The sequence below is a fragment of the Sinohyriopsis cumingii genome, chromosome 14 (genome assembly GCF_028554795.1).
Source record: "Sinohyriopsis cumingii isolate HCF-2022 chromosome 14, ASM2855479v2, whole genome shotgun sequence".
NCBI classification, from domain to species: Eukaryota; Metazoa; Mollusca; class Bivalvia; order Unionida; family Unionidae; genus Sinohyriopsis; species Sinohyriopsis cumingii.
Window position 1 is genome coordinate 2,331,745 of NC_142974.1, and position 12,301 is coordinate 2,344,045.

The 12,301-nt window shown below is 40.2% G+C and overlaps 1 protein-coding gene across 5 annotated transcripts in view; it reads left to right on the forward strand.

Moving 5' to 3' along the window:
* LOC149783096 (uncharacterized protein C8orf34 homolog) overlaps positions 1–12,301 on the forward strand; it is a 77,491-nt gene that overhangs the window by 3,211 nt on the left and 61,979 nt on the right. For all 5 annotated transcript variants that reach the window (XM_089931309.1, XM_089931307.1, XM_089931306.1 and 2 more), the window contains exon 2: positions 4,577–4,672. In XM_089931309.1, the coding sequence (XP_089787435.1) occupies positions 4,583–4,672 (90 nt within the window). In that variant the 5' untranslated portion in view covers positions 4,577–4,582. The remainder of the gene's footprint in view (positions 1–4,576; positions 4,673–12,301) is intronic.

Genomic DNA, 12,301 nt, shown 5'->3' on the forward strand with positions numbered 1-12,301 from the left:
TCGGTTTGTAACGTCTTATTGCATAATAATGCATTTATTACAATGCAGATTTGAAATTTGAATTACAAGTCACTATTAGAGGTTAAATTATTATCATATATCTAAAGATTTTACAGAAACAATTATTATGATCAATTTGGTTTTATTGTAGCTGATTGTGTCTGTTACTGTGATTGTGACTGTGAATATGACTAGAGCTGTCTGAAGCTGTCTAAAGTTGTTTAGAGCTGTCTGGAGTTTCCAGAGTATTTAAGGCTGCATGCTGTCGATACATATGTATATATGTACGTATGTCTGTGCCACGGATGTAGACATAGCAAATTATAAAGGGTGCTGTATGCTGTCTGTACGTGTATATACGTATTACTGTACATGTGGCGGATCCATAAAGGGTGCGAGCGGCCAATAAGAGTGTGGGCCAACCCAAGAAATCGTGCGACTGTACAAGGGGTCTGGAAGCATACATTTGGTTCAATTGTTGTTCCAGTTGCATTTTTATGTTCATAAGATTATTTTGAATCTTAGTTGTGTTCATAAGATTATTTTGAATCTTCGTTGTGTTCATAAGATTATTTTGAATCTTAGTTGTGTTCATAAGATTATTTTGAATCTTAATAGAGTTGATATTCGAGATTATGTGAATCTCTCTTATAGTGTAAAATACTGTTTGAAGTGTATCTGCAGTCCATGAAGTTTCTTGGTAACTCATGCCTTCACTTATAGTGCGGTCTATGTTTCTGGACCCCGATGTGTGTGAGTTATCGAGGGAGAGGTGTAATTCAAAACATTTCTGTAACTCTTGGCGATACATCCCTTATAAAGCATGTATTTAAGAGTTAAACTTTTTTATTTTGTCTAATTCCGTGCAGAAATAATAAAACTAGATACAGACCTACCCACTTATATCAATGTCACCGATGTCAGCAAGCCACATATGTTGACAGAATGCTAAGTCCTGGTCCCAAGGTCTATTATTATTTACAAATTTGCCATGCTTATGTCATTTGGAACAACTTTGGAACTAATTCAGATTGCTCATAACTATTGGAATAGATAAAACTTTTAGTATTTTTTGAATTAATTCACTATTTTAGGGAAATAGATAATATCTTTCAATAAAACGAAGCAAATTGTTATTATTATTGTTATTATTATTATTAATATGGCTTGTTGATTTGAAGTCATACTAAAACAAATTATTTTAAAATTTAAAAACAATGTCATTATTTAAAGTTATTATGTGTTTTTATTTGTATTGTTCACTGACTTTATAGCAAAGCAAATCAATTTATTTGATTGTTTTAATTATTATATCCTACATATTTATGTTAATATTTTCTTGATGGACATTTAGTTTATATCTCCTCTTATTTAATTGCATATGTTATGGTAGTATATATTTTGCATGGTACTATAGATGTAATTACTTTTTGTTTTCTTTCCTATTTTTGACTACAATACTGACTGAAATGCCCATACAGTTGAACCTGTCTTGAAAGACCACATGTCTTCAGAGACCACCTTCATGATGCATGAGTTTACTTATTATATAGCATTGTGGCCTATCATGAGAGACCACCTGTCTTGAAAGACCATAATTATTTGGCACAAGGGATGGTTTTTCAAGACAGGTTCTTCTGTACTGACTGAGCACTAAAACTTAAATAAAAACTTGTCCGTGATTTACAATAAGCAATATCATGTTGTTTATTCAAAATAATTAGAATCTTGATCTCTCCCCCATTAGAACAGTTGACTGCTGTTTTAAAATGCATGCCCTACCTCACTCAGCACTGCTCCTATGTCCTAGTGGTTAGAACAGTTGACTGCTGTTTTAAAATGCATGCCATACCTCACTCAGCACTGCTCCAGTGTCCTAATGGTTATAACAGTTGACTGCTGTTTTAATATGTGTGCCCTACTTCACTCAGCACTGCTCTGGTGTCCTAATGGTTATAACAGTTGACTGCTGTTTTAAAATGCATGCCCTACCTCACTCAGCACCGCTCTGGTGTCCTAATGGTTATAACAGTTAAATGAACTGATCTGCCAACAGTCTTGATGTATCATAATATAATCCAAAATGTCCTCAAATGAATTTACAATAATAATTAGTATTATTATTATTTTGTCCAAGCGTTCAGTGAGTACTTTATATACATACCAAGCTGCAGATGAATGATGATAAAACTGAGGCCATTCTGATCACGACACAAAGACTTTATCATTCACATCCTTTACCTAAAACAATAAATATCAGCAATGCCAACGTTAAATTCTCACAATCAGTACGAAACCTAGGTGTTACTCTGGACAGTACTCTCACATTGCACCAACATGTCATGAACATATGCAAGGCTGCTTATCTTGAGCTGAGACGCATCAGCTCAATTCGCAAATATCTTTCAGTTGATGCCACTAAAACACTTGTGTGTTCATTAGTACTTTCAAGACTGGACTATTGTAACTCAATTCTGTCTGGTTCATCTCAATATCTACTCCAGAAAGTTCAAAAAGTTCAAAACACAGCTGCTCGGATCATACTTAGTGTACCACGACCAGAGCACACCTCCCCACTGCTCTGTACCCTACACTGGCTATCCATTCAATCCAGAATCAAACACAAAATTTGTTCTCTGTGCTACGTTTCACTGTCAGACTCGAGTCCAACATACCTATCTGACCTCACTCATGTGTACACACCAGCAAGATACTTATGCTCCTCTTTTGACAATCGTATACTCATTATTCCAAGTATGAAAACAAAGTCATATGGACAGCGTTCTTTTGCATACCAGGGCCCAGCAACGTGGAATGAATTGCCCACTGAATTTAGACACAAAGACACAGTGATCACATTCAAGAGGGCTCTCAAAACTCACTTATTTCAACAGCAAGAGCAAACCTAAAGACCTAATAATGTTTCCTACCTGAAATATTCTCAGCATGTTTTTTATTTTTTTTTAATGTTTTTCTAATTTCATGTTGTTTGTTGTTTGTTTTTGTAATAATATTATTATGTTTCTTATCTTATGGGTGTTGTCTAAAGTTGTAAAGCACTTTGAGCTTCTAAAGATTAGGCGCTATACAAAGTCCTCATTATTATTATTATTATTATTATTATTTTGTCCAAGCATTCAGTGAGTACTTTATAATTTCAATAAATAATTTAAATAACTGATTCCATTAAAATTATATCCGAACAAAACAAAAAGATATTCCACCAGACTGATGTATTATTAATGAAAAATTTTGTTGGTCTCAAACTTATATACATACCAACTTGAATTGTGTTGCATTAAACTTTTTTGAAAAAATTCTATCATCTTAATGGAAATTAGCACAAACTTTAAGAAAATTTGTTTCTAGAATCTGCTAAGGTTGTGATGAGGGGTGGGTGTAGAACTTAAACCCAAGCAACAACCTATTGAAAGCATATCAACCAAACATTTGAGTGGTCTTTGGGTTTTTTCAACCCTCATTTATAGACAATGTCAATCACACAAAACAAATTAAATACACATAGCAAATATATACAATTTATATAAAATGTCTGTGTGATTATTGTGATTTTGTTTCCTACTCCTGCTTACATGTACATGATGAAACAATAATAAAGAGAATGCATCTGGATGTACTTTGTGGATGTGTACAAGGGACGTTTTTATTGGATCAACAATTCAATTGGAGGTACAATGTGGACTGTACAAGGAACGTTTTTGTTGGATCTACAATTCAACTGGATATACTCTGTGGACATGTACTAGGGGCATTTTTGTTGGATCTACAATTATTATTTAATTGTATCATGGTTAAAACAGTTTTCACTGAGATTATATATATCTTGTTTCTTACTCTTTACTGAAAGAACAACAACTGTGTTCTGTTAGTTTACATCTCCAACCATTCATTGGTGTTCTGTTCGTTGACATTTCCAACCATTAAATGACTTTTTTTAGATGCTGGTCCTAATTGTAAATATAGTAAATAAGATTAGTTCTTTTGATGTCTCTTTTATCATACAAACAAAATGGCTATTTTTATTGATATTACTTAAATGATAAAATAAAATTCCATGGGTGTTACAGTTTTTGCTGAACCAGTAAGAGTTAATTTTGTACACAGTAGCTGTGAGAAACTATCTTTACTCATAATGAAAATAAATTGCCCCAGATCAGGTGTTTCAGAAATAAGTACCTTGTGCAATGTTTGGCATTTTTGAAATATTTGGACAATTTTGAGGCATAATTCAGATTTCATAACTTCAAATTCTGTATCATTTCCATTTTATCCTGCATGTATGTATTATTTTAAGACATACTGTGTGATTGTACAACACATTTTAAGACATACTGTGTGATTGGACAACACATTTTAAGACATACTGTGTGATTGGACAACACATTTTAAGACATACTGTGTGATTGTACAACACATTAACAGTGGAGGTATTGCAGTCGTACAGTTGTAGTTGTCTATCATAATATTTCTTTTATGATAAAATTTAAAACGATTCAATTCTCAAATCTAAACTTTATTTCATAGTTTATAATTATCATCTTTTTTTTGTCTTCAGGAATTGATGAACAGAGTTCTTCATGATCAACCAGATGATCCTATTGTGTACTTGATAAAAGCTCTTTACAAGAAGGCTGGCTTGCCAGTACCACTGGTAATGATCACATTAAAGTATTCTAAATGTATTCTGTAGTTGTAATGCCAGTATCACTGGTAATGATCACATTAAATTACTCTAAATGTATTCTGTAGTTGTAATGCCAGTACCACTGGTAATGATCACATTAAATTACTCTAAATGTATTCTGTAGTTGTAATGCCAGTACCACTGGTAATGATCACATTAAAATATTCTAAATGTATTATATAGTTGTAATGCCAGTACCACTCGTAATGATCACATTAAAGTACACTAAATATATTCTGTAGTTGCAATGCCAACATGTGATCAACGTAACGGTCATATCATCTGCTTAATTTGAACTCTGTACTAGAAGGCTGGATTACCAGTACTCAACAAAGTAGTCTTATATATACTGTAGTTAATGTAATACCAGCACATGCCTTAACTCTTTACCTTCTGCTAACACAAATACCTTGTAACTCCAGAGACATACACTGTATATACAAGCAGATAATAATTCTCTGTCCTGGCTGGCTCATACATGCATTTCCGACCAAGGGTTGGGAAACCCCAGAGAGACATATAAATGTTTTGTATTAAAGCTTTGCTTCCCAGGTGTAGTGATCGCCGCAGGACCACTGTCTCGCTCTGCGGGGCAGGAGGTTACTTGCATATGGCCTCTCCTACACTATTGTGTCCACAGCAGCACCTTCACGCGGTGCCCCCTGTTTTAACAGAGCCTGCTGTGTGGCGCGACCGAGTACTCGGCGGTATAACTGGGTGGGCAGACTGGGCTCATTAGCCTTGGCAGGCAACCAGTCTAAGAGAAGGGAAACTCTGACCCCAAACCCGGGCAGATGAAGCTCGTTAGCCTTGTCAGGCAGTTCATCTAGGAGAAGGAAACTCTGATTCAAAACCAACCAAGTCCCATCCATTGGATTATGGCTCCACTGCCTTGTGGATATCTTCGGGAGAAGGAAAGGCTACAGGAGTAAACCCAGACAGAAAATCAGGAGTGGAGCCCCTAAGGCGGCTGGGGGTCGACTACGACCTCCTTCCGGCAGCTCCTGCATCCAAACTGGTGCCAAATGTCATGCTCAGCATTCCTTTGGACCCCACCAGCAAGGACGAGAGGGGGATCCTGACGTCTGGGCAGCCCAGGATCTCCATATTCCACGCCCAGGCTTGCGCCCTGGAGAGGACACTCCAGTCTCGCTACTGAGTGAGGAAACAACACGGAAGCTGACAGTTTACGGGTTATAAGTCCCACCCGATTGGCGTAGGGAAGGGGCGCCACGGGTCAGCTTTGACGGTGGGAGGGATCATCGTGTCCCACTGGCCAACTATCGCCCGCCTCAAACCGGGCAGCCCCCAGTCAATAAGGTGTTGACCCGCCATCGTCTGCCTGCTCCAGTGGGTGTCTGGAGCTCAGTGTGTTGTTCAGCATGACAAGCAGACGGTAATTCCACACCAGACAAAAGAAACAAGAAACCAATAAAGAAGACTCCAGCTCTTCGATTTGCAAGCTGGAATGTGCGCACCATGTGTACAGGCAGCTCCGACGACCTCAGAGAAGTGGACGACACCAGAAAGACGGCTATCATCGATAGAGAACTCACCAGACTAAATATCAGCAGGAAACCAGGCTCGCCTCTAGTGGCTCCCTCAGAGAGGAAAACTACACCTTCTTCTGGAAGGGTCGAGAACCTGAGGAGCCCCGTCAGCACGGAGTGGGCTTTGCCATCAAAAACAATCTCCTGGCCTCGGTTGAACCTCCAACAGGGGGCACTGAGCGTCTCTTGTCCATCCGCCTCACCACTACTTCAGGTCCTGTCAACATCATCAGTGTCTACGCCCCAACCCTCACGTCATCAGAAGACGTGAAGGATCAGTTCTATGAGCAGCTGGACGAACAGATCAAAGGATGCCCCAAAAATGAACCACTATTCCTCCTCGGCGACTTTAATGCCAGAGTAGGTGTGGACCATGAGTCCTGGCCTACCTGCCTCGGATATCATGGCACTGGAAAGACCAACGAAAACGGCCAGAGACTGCTGGAGCTATGCACCTACCATGGCCTGTGCATCACAAACACCTTCTTCAAGTGTAAGCCACAACACAAAGTGTCATGGAAACACCCCAGATCTCATCACTGGCACCAACTCGACTTGGTCATCACCAGGCGCTCTGCCCTTAACAGCGTCCTCTCCACCAGAACCTACCACAGTGCAGACTGTGACTCCGACCATGCCCTTGTGAGCAGCAGAGTGCGACTACAGCCACACGTGCTACACCGCACAAAACCAAAAGGATGTCCTCGCATAAACACTGCACAGATGTCAGTCCCTGCCAAGGTGGAGGAGTATGTGTCTGCCCTGAACAAGGCTGTCCAGGACCTGCCTGAGTATGACACTACAGCCAAGTGGAACGCCATGAAGGGTGCCATCTATAGTACAGCTATGTCAACGTTTGGCAAGAAGGAACGACCCAGCCAGGACTGGTTCAATGCACACCTATCAAGGATGGAACCACAAATCGAGGAGAAATGAAAAGCCTTCATAGCTTACAAAAAATGCCCTTATGAACGGACGCTTGCTGCTCTCAGAAGTGCCCGAAGTAACACCCAACGCATTGCTAGACAGTGTGCGAACGAGTACTGGCAACAACTGTGTGAAGGGATCCAGCGCAGTGCCGAGTCCGGACACATCCAAGGCATGTACAGTGGCATCAAGAAGGCTCTAGGCCCTACAGTGAAAGGGGTCGCTCCCCTGAAATCCCTGACGGGAGAGAAGATCACAGACCGTGGGCAACAGATGGCCAGATGGGTGGAGCACTACTCAGAACTATACTCCAGAGAAACGTCAGTCACTGATGCAGCCCTCAGCAGCATAAAGAATCTGCCCACCATGGAAGAGCTCGACAAAGTGCCAACCTTAGAGGAGCTCAGCAAAGCAATCGACTGCCTTCCAAACGACAAAGCACCAGGTAGTGACAGCATCCCGCCCGAAGCTATCAAACGTGGAAAACCAGCATTGATTAAACCACTGCACGAGCTACTTTGCCGCTGCTGGGAGGAAGGAGTAGTCCCCCAAGACATGCGTGATGCCACAATTGTGACCCTTTACAAAAACAAGGGCGACCGCAGTGACTGTAATAATTACAGAGGGATCTCGCTCTTGAGTATTGTTGGTAAAGTGTACGCCCGCATCATGCTCAACAGGCTGCAGTTGCTGGCAGACCGTGTGTACCCGGAATCACAGTGCGGCTTCAGAGCAGGCAGGTCGACGACAGACATGATCTTCTCCCTATGACAACTCCAAGAGAAGAGCAGAGAGCAAGGTCAACCACTCTACATGATGTTCATCGACCTCACCAAGGCCTTTGACTTGGTCAGCAGGAAGGGCCTTTTTGAACTTCTGAGTAAGATTGGTTGCCCCCCAAAACTCCTCAGCATGATAATCTCTTTCCATGCAGATATGAAGGGAACAGTCCTGTATGATGGATCATCCTCAACTTCCTTCCCAATTAACAGTGGTGTGAAGCAGGGCTGCGTGCTGGCACCAACACTTTTTGGGATCTTCTTCTCCCTGCTCCTGTCCTACGCCTTCGACACGTCCACGGATGGCATATATCTACACACCAGGTCTGATGGGAGCCTGTTCAACCTGGCACGACTGCGCTCAAAGACCAAAGTGAGAGCTGTGCTCATCAGGGAGATGCTTTTTGCAGATGACGCAGCTCTTGTGGCCCACACCGAGGAAGCCCTCCAGAGACTGGGAGACCGTTTTGCTGTTGCCTGCACGCCCTTTGGTCTCACAATCAGCTTGGAAAAAACAAATGTCAGGGTGCAAGATACCACCATTGCCCCTTCAATCAAAATCAACGGTGTCACCCTGGAAGCAGTCAACAACTTTACCTACCTAGGGTCAACCATCAGCAACACTCTCTCGATTGATATGGAGCTGGACAGAAGGCTTGGAAAGGCAAGCACCATCATGGCTCGATTAACAAAGAGGGTTTGGGAAAACAACGCGCTGACAGAGCACACCAAGGTCCGAGTCTACCAGGCCTGCGTTCTCAGCACCCTTCTATATGGAAGTGAGACGTGGAGTACCTACATGAGGCAAGAACGCCGGCTCAACTCCTTCCATATACGGTGCCTAAAACACATCCTGAAAATCAGCTGGCAAGACCGTGTTCCACACAGCAAGATCCTGCAGCGTGCAAGTACCCCCAGCATGTACTCCCTGCTAATTAAACGCCGCCTTCGATGGCTGGGTCATGTTCGACGCATGGAGGATGGAAGGCTGCCAAAGGACATCTTATATGGACAGCTGGCCACTGGCATGAGAAGAGTCGGACGCCCCTCACTCTGTTTCAAAGATGTGTGCAAGAGGGACATGAAGGCATGCAACATTTCACCCGATGGCTGGGAAGAGCTGGCTGAGGACCGAGGCACCTGGAGACTGATGGTAAACAATGGCATATCAGTCGCTGATGCGAGGAGAGGCCAGTTGGTGGCAGAGAAACGTAAGAGAAAGAAAAATGCAACAGCAACCACAGTAATGCAGACTTCCCAGTATGTCTGCACCAACTGCAGTAGGGACTGTCACTCATGTATAGGCCTGCACAGCCACAGCAGACGTTGCCAACAGAGACAGGCAACACCCCAAGGGCGCTATTCGCATGGTCTTTCGAGACCGAGTCGCCAATGATGATGAAAGCTTTGCATTGGATGAAATCACAAACATCCAGTCTTTTTAACAATATTTAGCCAATGACGATAGCCCTTACATAAAATGATGAAAGTGTTCTGCTAGTAGTTTTACAGCATGTAAGCCAGAATTTTCTTTGAAAACGAGGTCAGTTGTCAAAGTGAAACAAAATGGCAACATTCATGTATTCTGACAACGATTCCAATGAAAGTTTTGAAAGATTTGAAATTGATGACATTGCAAATGACAATTGCCTTTAATGATACGAATAAAGACAAAGAATCAGACATTAGTATATGTCCTGTTTTGACACTTGACATTTCAGTTTTATATGAATCTGGGGATGAAACATGCGATGATTTTTTCTGAAGATGTGGACGACTTTACAGAGATTCAGGGCCAACATTTATTTTAAATAAAATGCAAGGGAGATAGATTTCTTTTTACAGTTTTTTCCCGAAGAAATATTCCAGTTTGCAAAATAGTGGTGAGAAAAGTAGCCTAATATACATTATAAACACAACAACTATCTTGAGGTATAATTATTTTTTTTGAATATATAAATATAAACATTGATTCCTGAGGATTATATGTAACTGTTGGAGGAAATGAGAGGCACAAAACTTTGCTAAGTGTTTAAATTTTTAGTTTTCATTAAATTGCATTGTTTGCATGGAAAAAGATTGATATAGAAAATGTAGACAGCCTGTGCAGTAACTCAAGAAGCCCTCACTCAGGCAGCCATTATGATGCTCTGGGGTTCAGCCTACAAACAGCAGCTAGAAGACAGGCTGCTTAGGAGGCAGGGCAGTAAGTACTTGTAGTAGGTAGAGAGTTAATAAGCATACCTGTGTTTTGGTTAAACCTTCGGGAAATGAATCCTTGAGAAGCTTGCATTTTTGATTCCCAGAGGCCTTATGGAAGGGAAGTGGCTGTTAAAATTTGCATGGAACATGATGATTTTCATGGAAATTACCATTGTGATTGTCTGAAGTCTCATTATCAGTTAACTTAATGGGTTAAATCAAGTCACAGAAATGAATATTACTTGTGCCTTATTTAGTACAACTATAATCAGAGCCAATTTGCCTCCAAATTAGAGAGCTCCTTCCATATATAAAGGGAGATAACTTTTCTTGTATATGTCATGTGGACATTGTAGGACACACGGTACTAATTAGATGGAAGAACTGTGAACCAGTCTAGAAATGGGTGAAGAAATAATAGAGTATTTACAGGTTTGGTGGTCCATAATTGGTTAATAATGAAAATTAAAATTTTAGGAAAAATATCTTTTGAGAGCTTATCCTATATGTAATGTAAGAAACATATTGACAAATTTCTACTGATGCAATTTTAGCATTTTTACAGGGTTGACTCAGGAGTACTCAATACTGGAAGTAGCACCTGATTCATTTGGTGCAGAATCAATAACACGTGTTTCATGCACATGTATGTAAACAAAGTGCCGTGGGTCATATGGTGTTCTCCACACATAAGCTTGCACCAAGGTTAGATGTGCATGAAGAATTATAGGTGTCATTATCAGCACCCAGAAATTTTAAGTTATTGAATTTTGAATATGATAGTGTTTCCATATGTTTACCATTAGAGTGGAATTAGTACCATGAGTCCTATATGCGACCTATACCATAATAGGAGCTGTTGTTTCCATGGTTACTACGTGCATCCAGGGTATCAATTTGGTGGTTTTTACATATGACAATCATAATGTAGTCTTTTTATCATGGTTTGCATCTGATTTTGGAGAAAAATTCTATACAAAAGACAGATGGGGATGGTTTTATACACTGGAGAGTGGAAGTAGATAGCTCAGGCCATATGGAAAAGAACATAGTATGGCCTGATGGCAAAATTTCATATGATGGTACCCATAGATTGGCCTATATGGTTAAATATCATTTAACATATGCAACAATTCCCCAAAAGGGGGGGGGGGGAGATTTTATATGTAAGCCACTTATGTCACAATCACTTATGTATCAGTACTGATCATTTAACTTTAGAGACACACTCAGCAGATCAAAGCAGAGAACATTGTAAAAAAAAAGGACTGTGCACAAAACTGCACATGCTGCATTGCCTCAGCCTGTAAATTGAATTATTATATGTCGAGTCACATTGAATATCAATTATACCTGTTTTATTTCTTATCCTAGAAAACTCCTTGACACCTATTCTATGTTCAGCATGTTTCTCATATTGGTACATTACATTTTTGGGCAAACAGTATTGGAACTTTTCTGCATCCCTTTTGTTGAGGGAGCAGGGAGGGACATTTTCACTTAAAATAATAGTTTTCAACCCTTCATTCCCAATATAAGTCTGCAAAAGTCCTATCTGTATTGCAATATTTACACAGGCAGTTTTTCTTCCCCAACCTCTCTTCATACAGTTGAAACATTCTTGATGTATAACTGCATGGTGAACATACTGCTCTCTCCCACCAAACCAGATCTCTTTTTTCTTCATGTACCAAGTCCCATGATAGAGAACCTTTATAGTCAGGGTGTTGCAACTTGTGGTCTCAGAACACATTATTCCAAAACTCTGCATTTCATTACTGCGTGCACTAAGCGATATGTGTTTTGTTCACCATATATGTTGTTGTGAATAAATGAAAACAAGCTTCATGTCAGAAATATGGTTTCATATTTGAAACAAAAGCTATTTATAAAACCTACATTGCTCTGTTCTTACCATCAAGTAATAGTAAGGAATCATTTAGCTGTAAATTAGAGCTTGCTATTTGGTTTGCCAAATCAAGGTGTATTACCTCCCCTTTGACTGTAATTGAGTGATTGCAATGTTTGCTTTGTTTCTCTTTTGTTCAATAATGTATGCATTTTTTCAGCTTTATATTAAAAAGTAAGTAATTTAACACTGCGTATAGTGGAAAGTAGCCACAGTAATGATTCTGAGA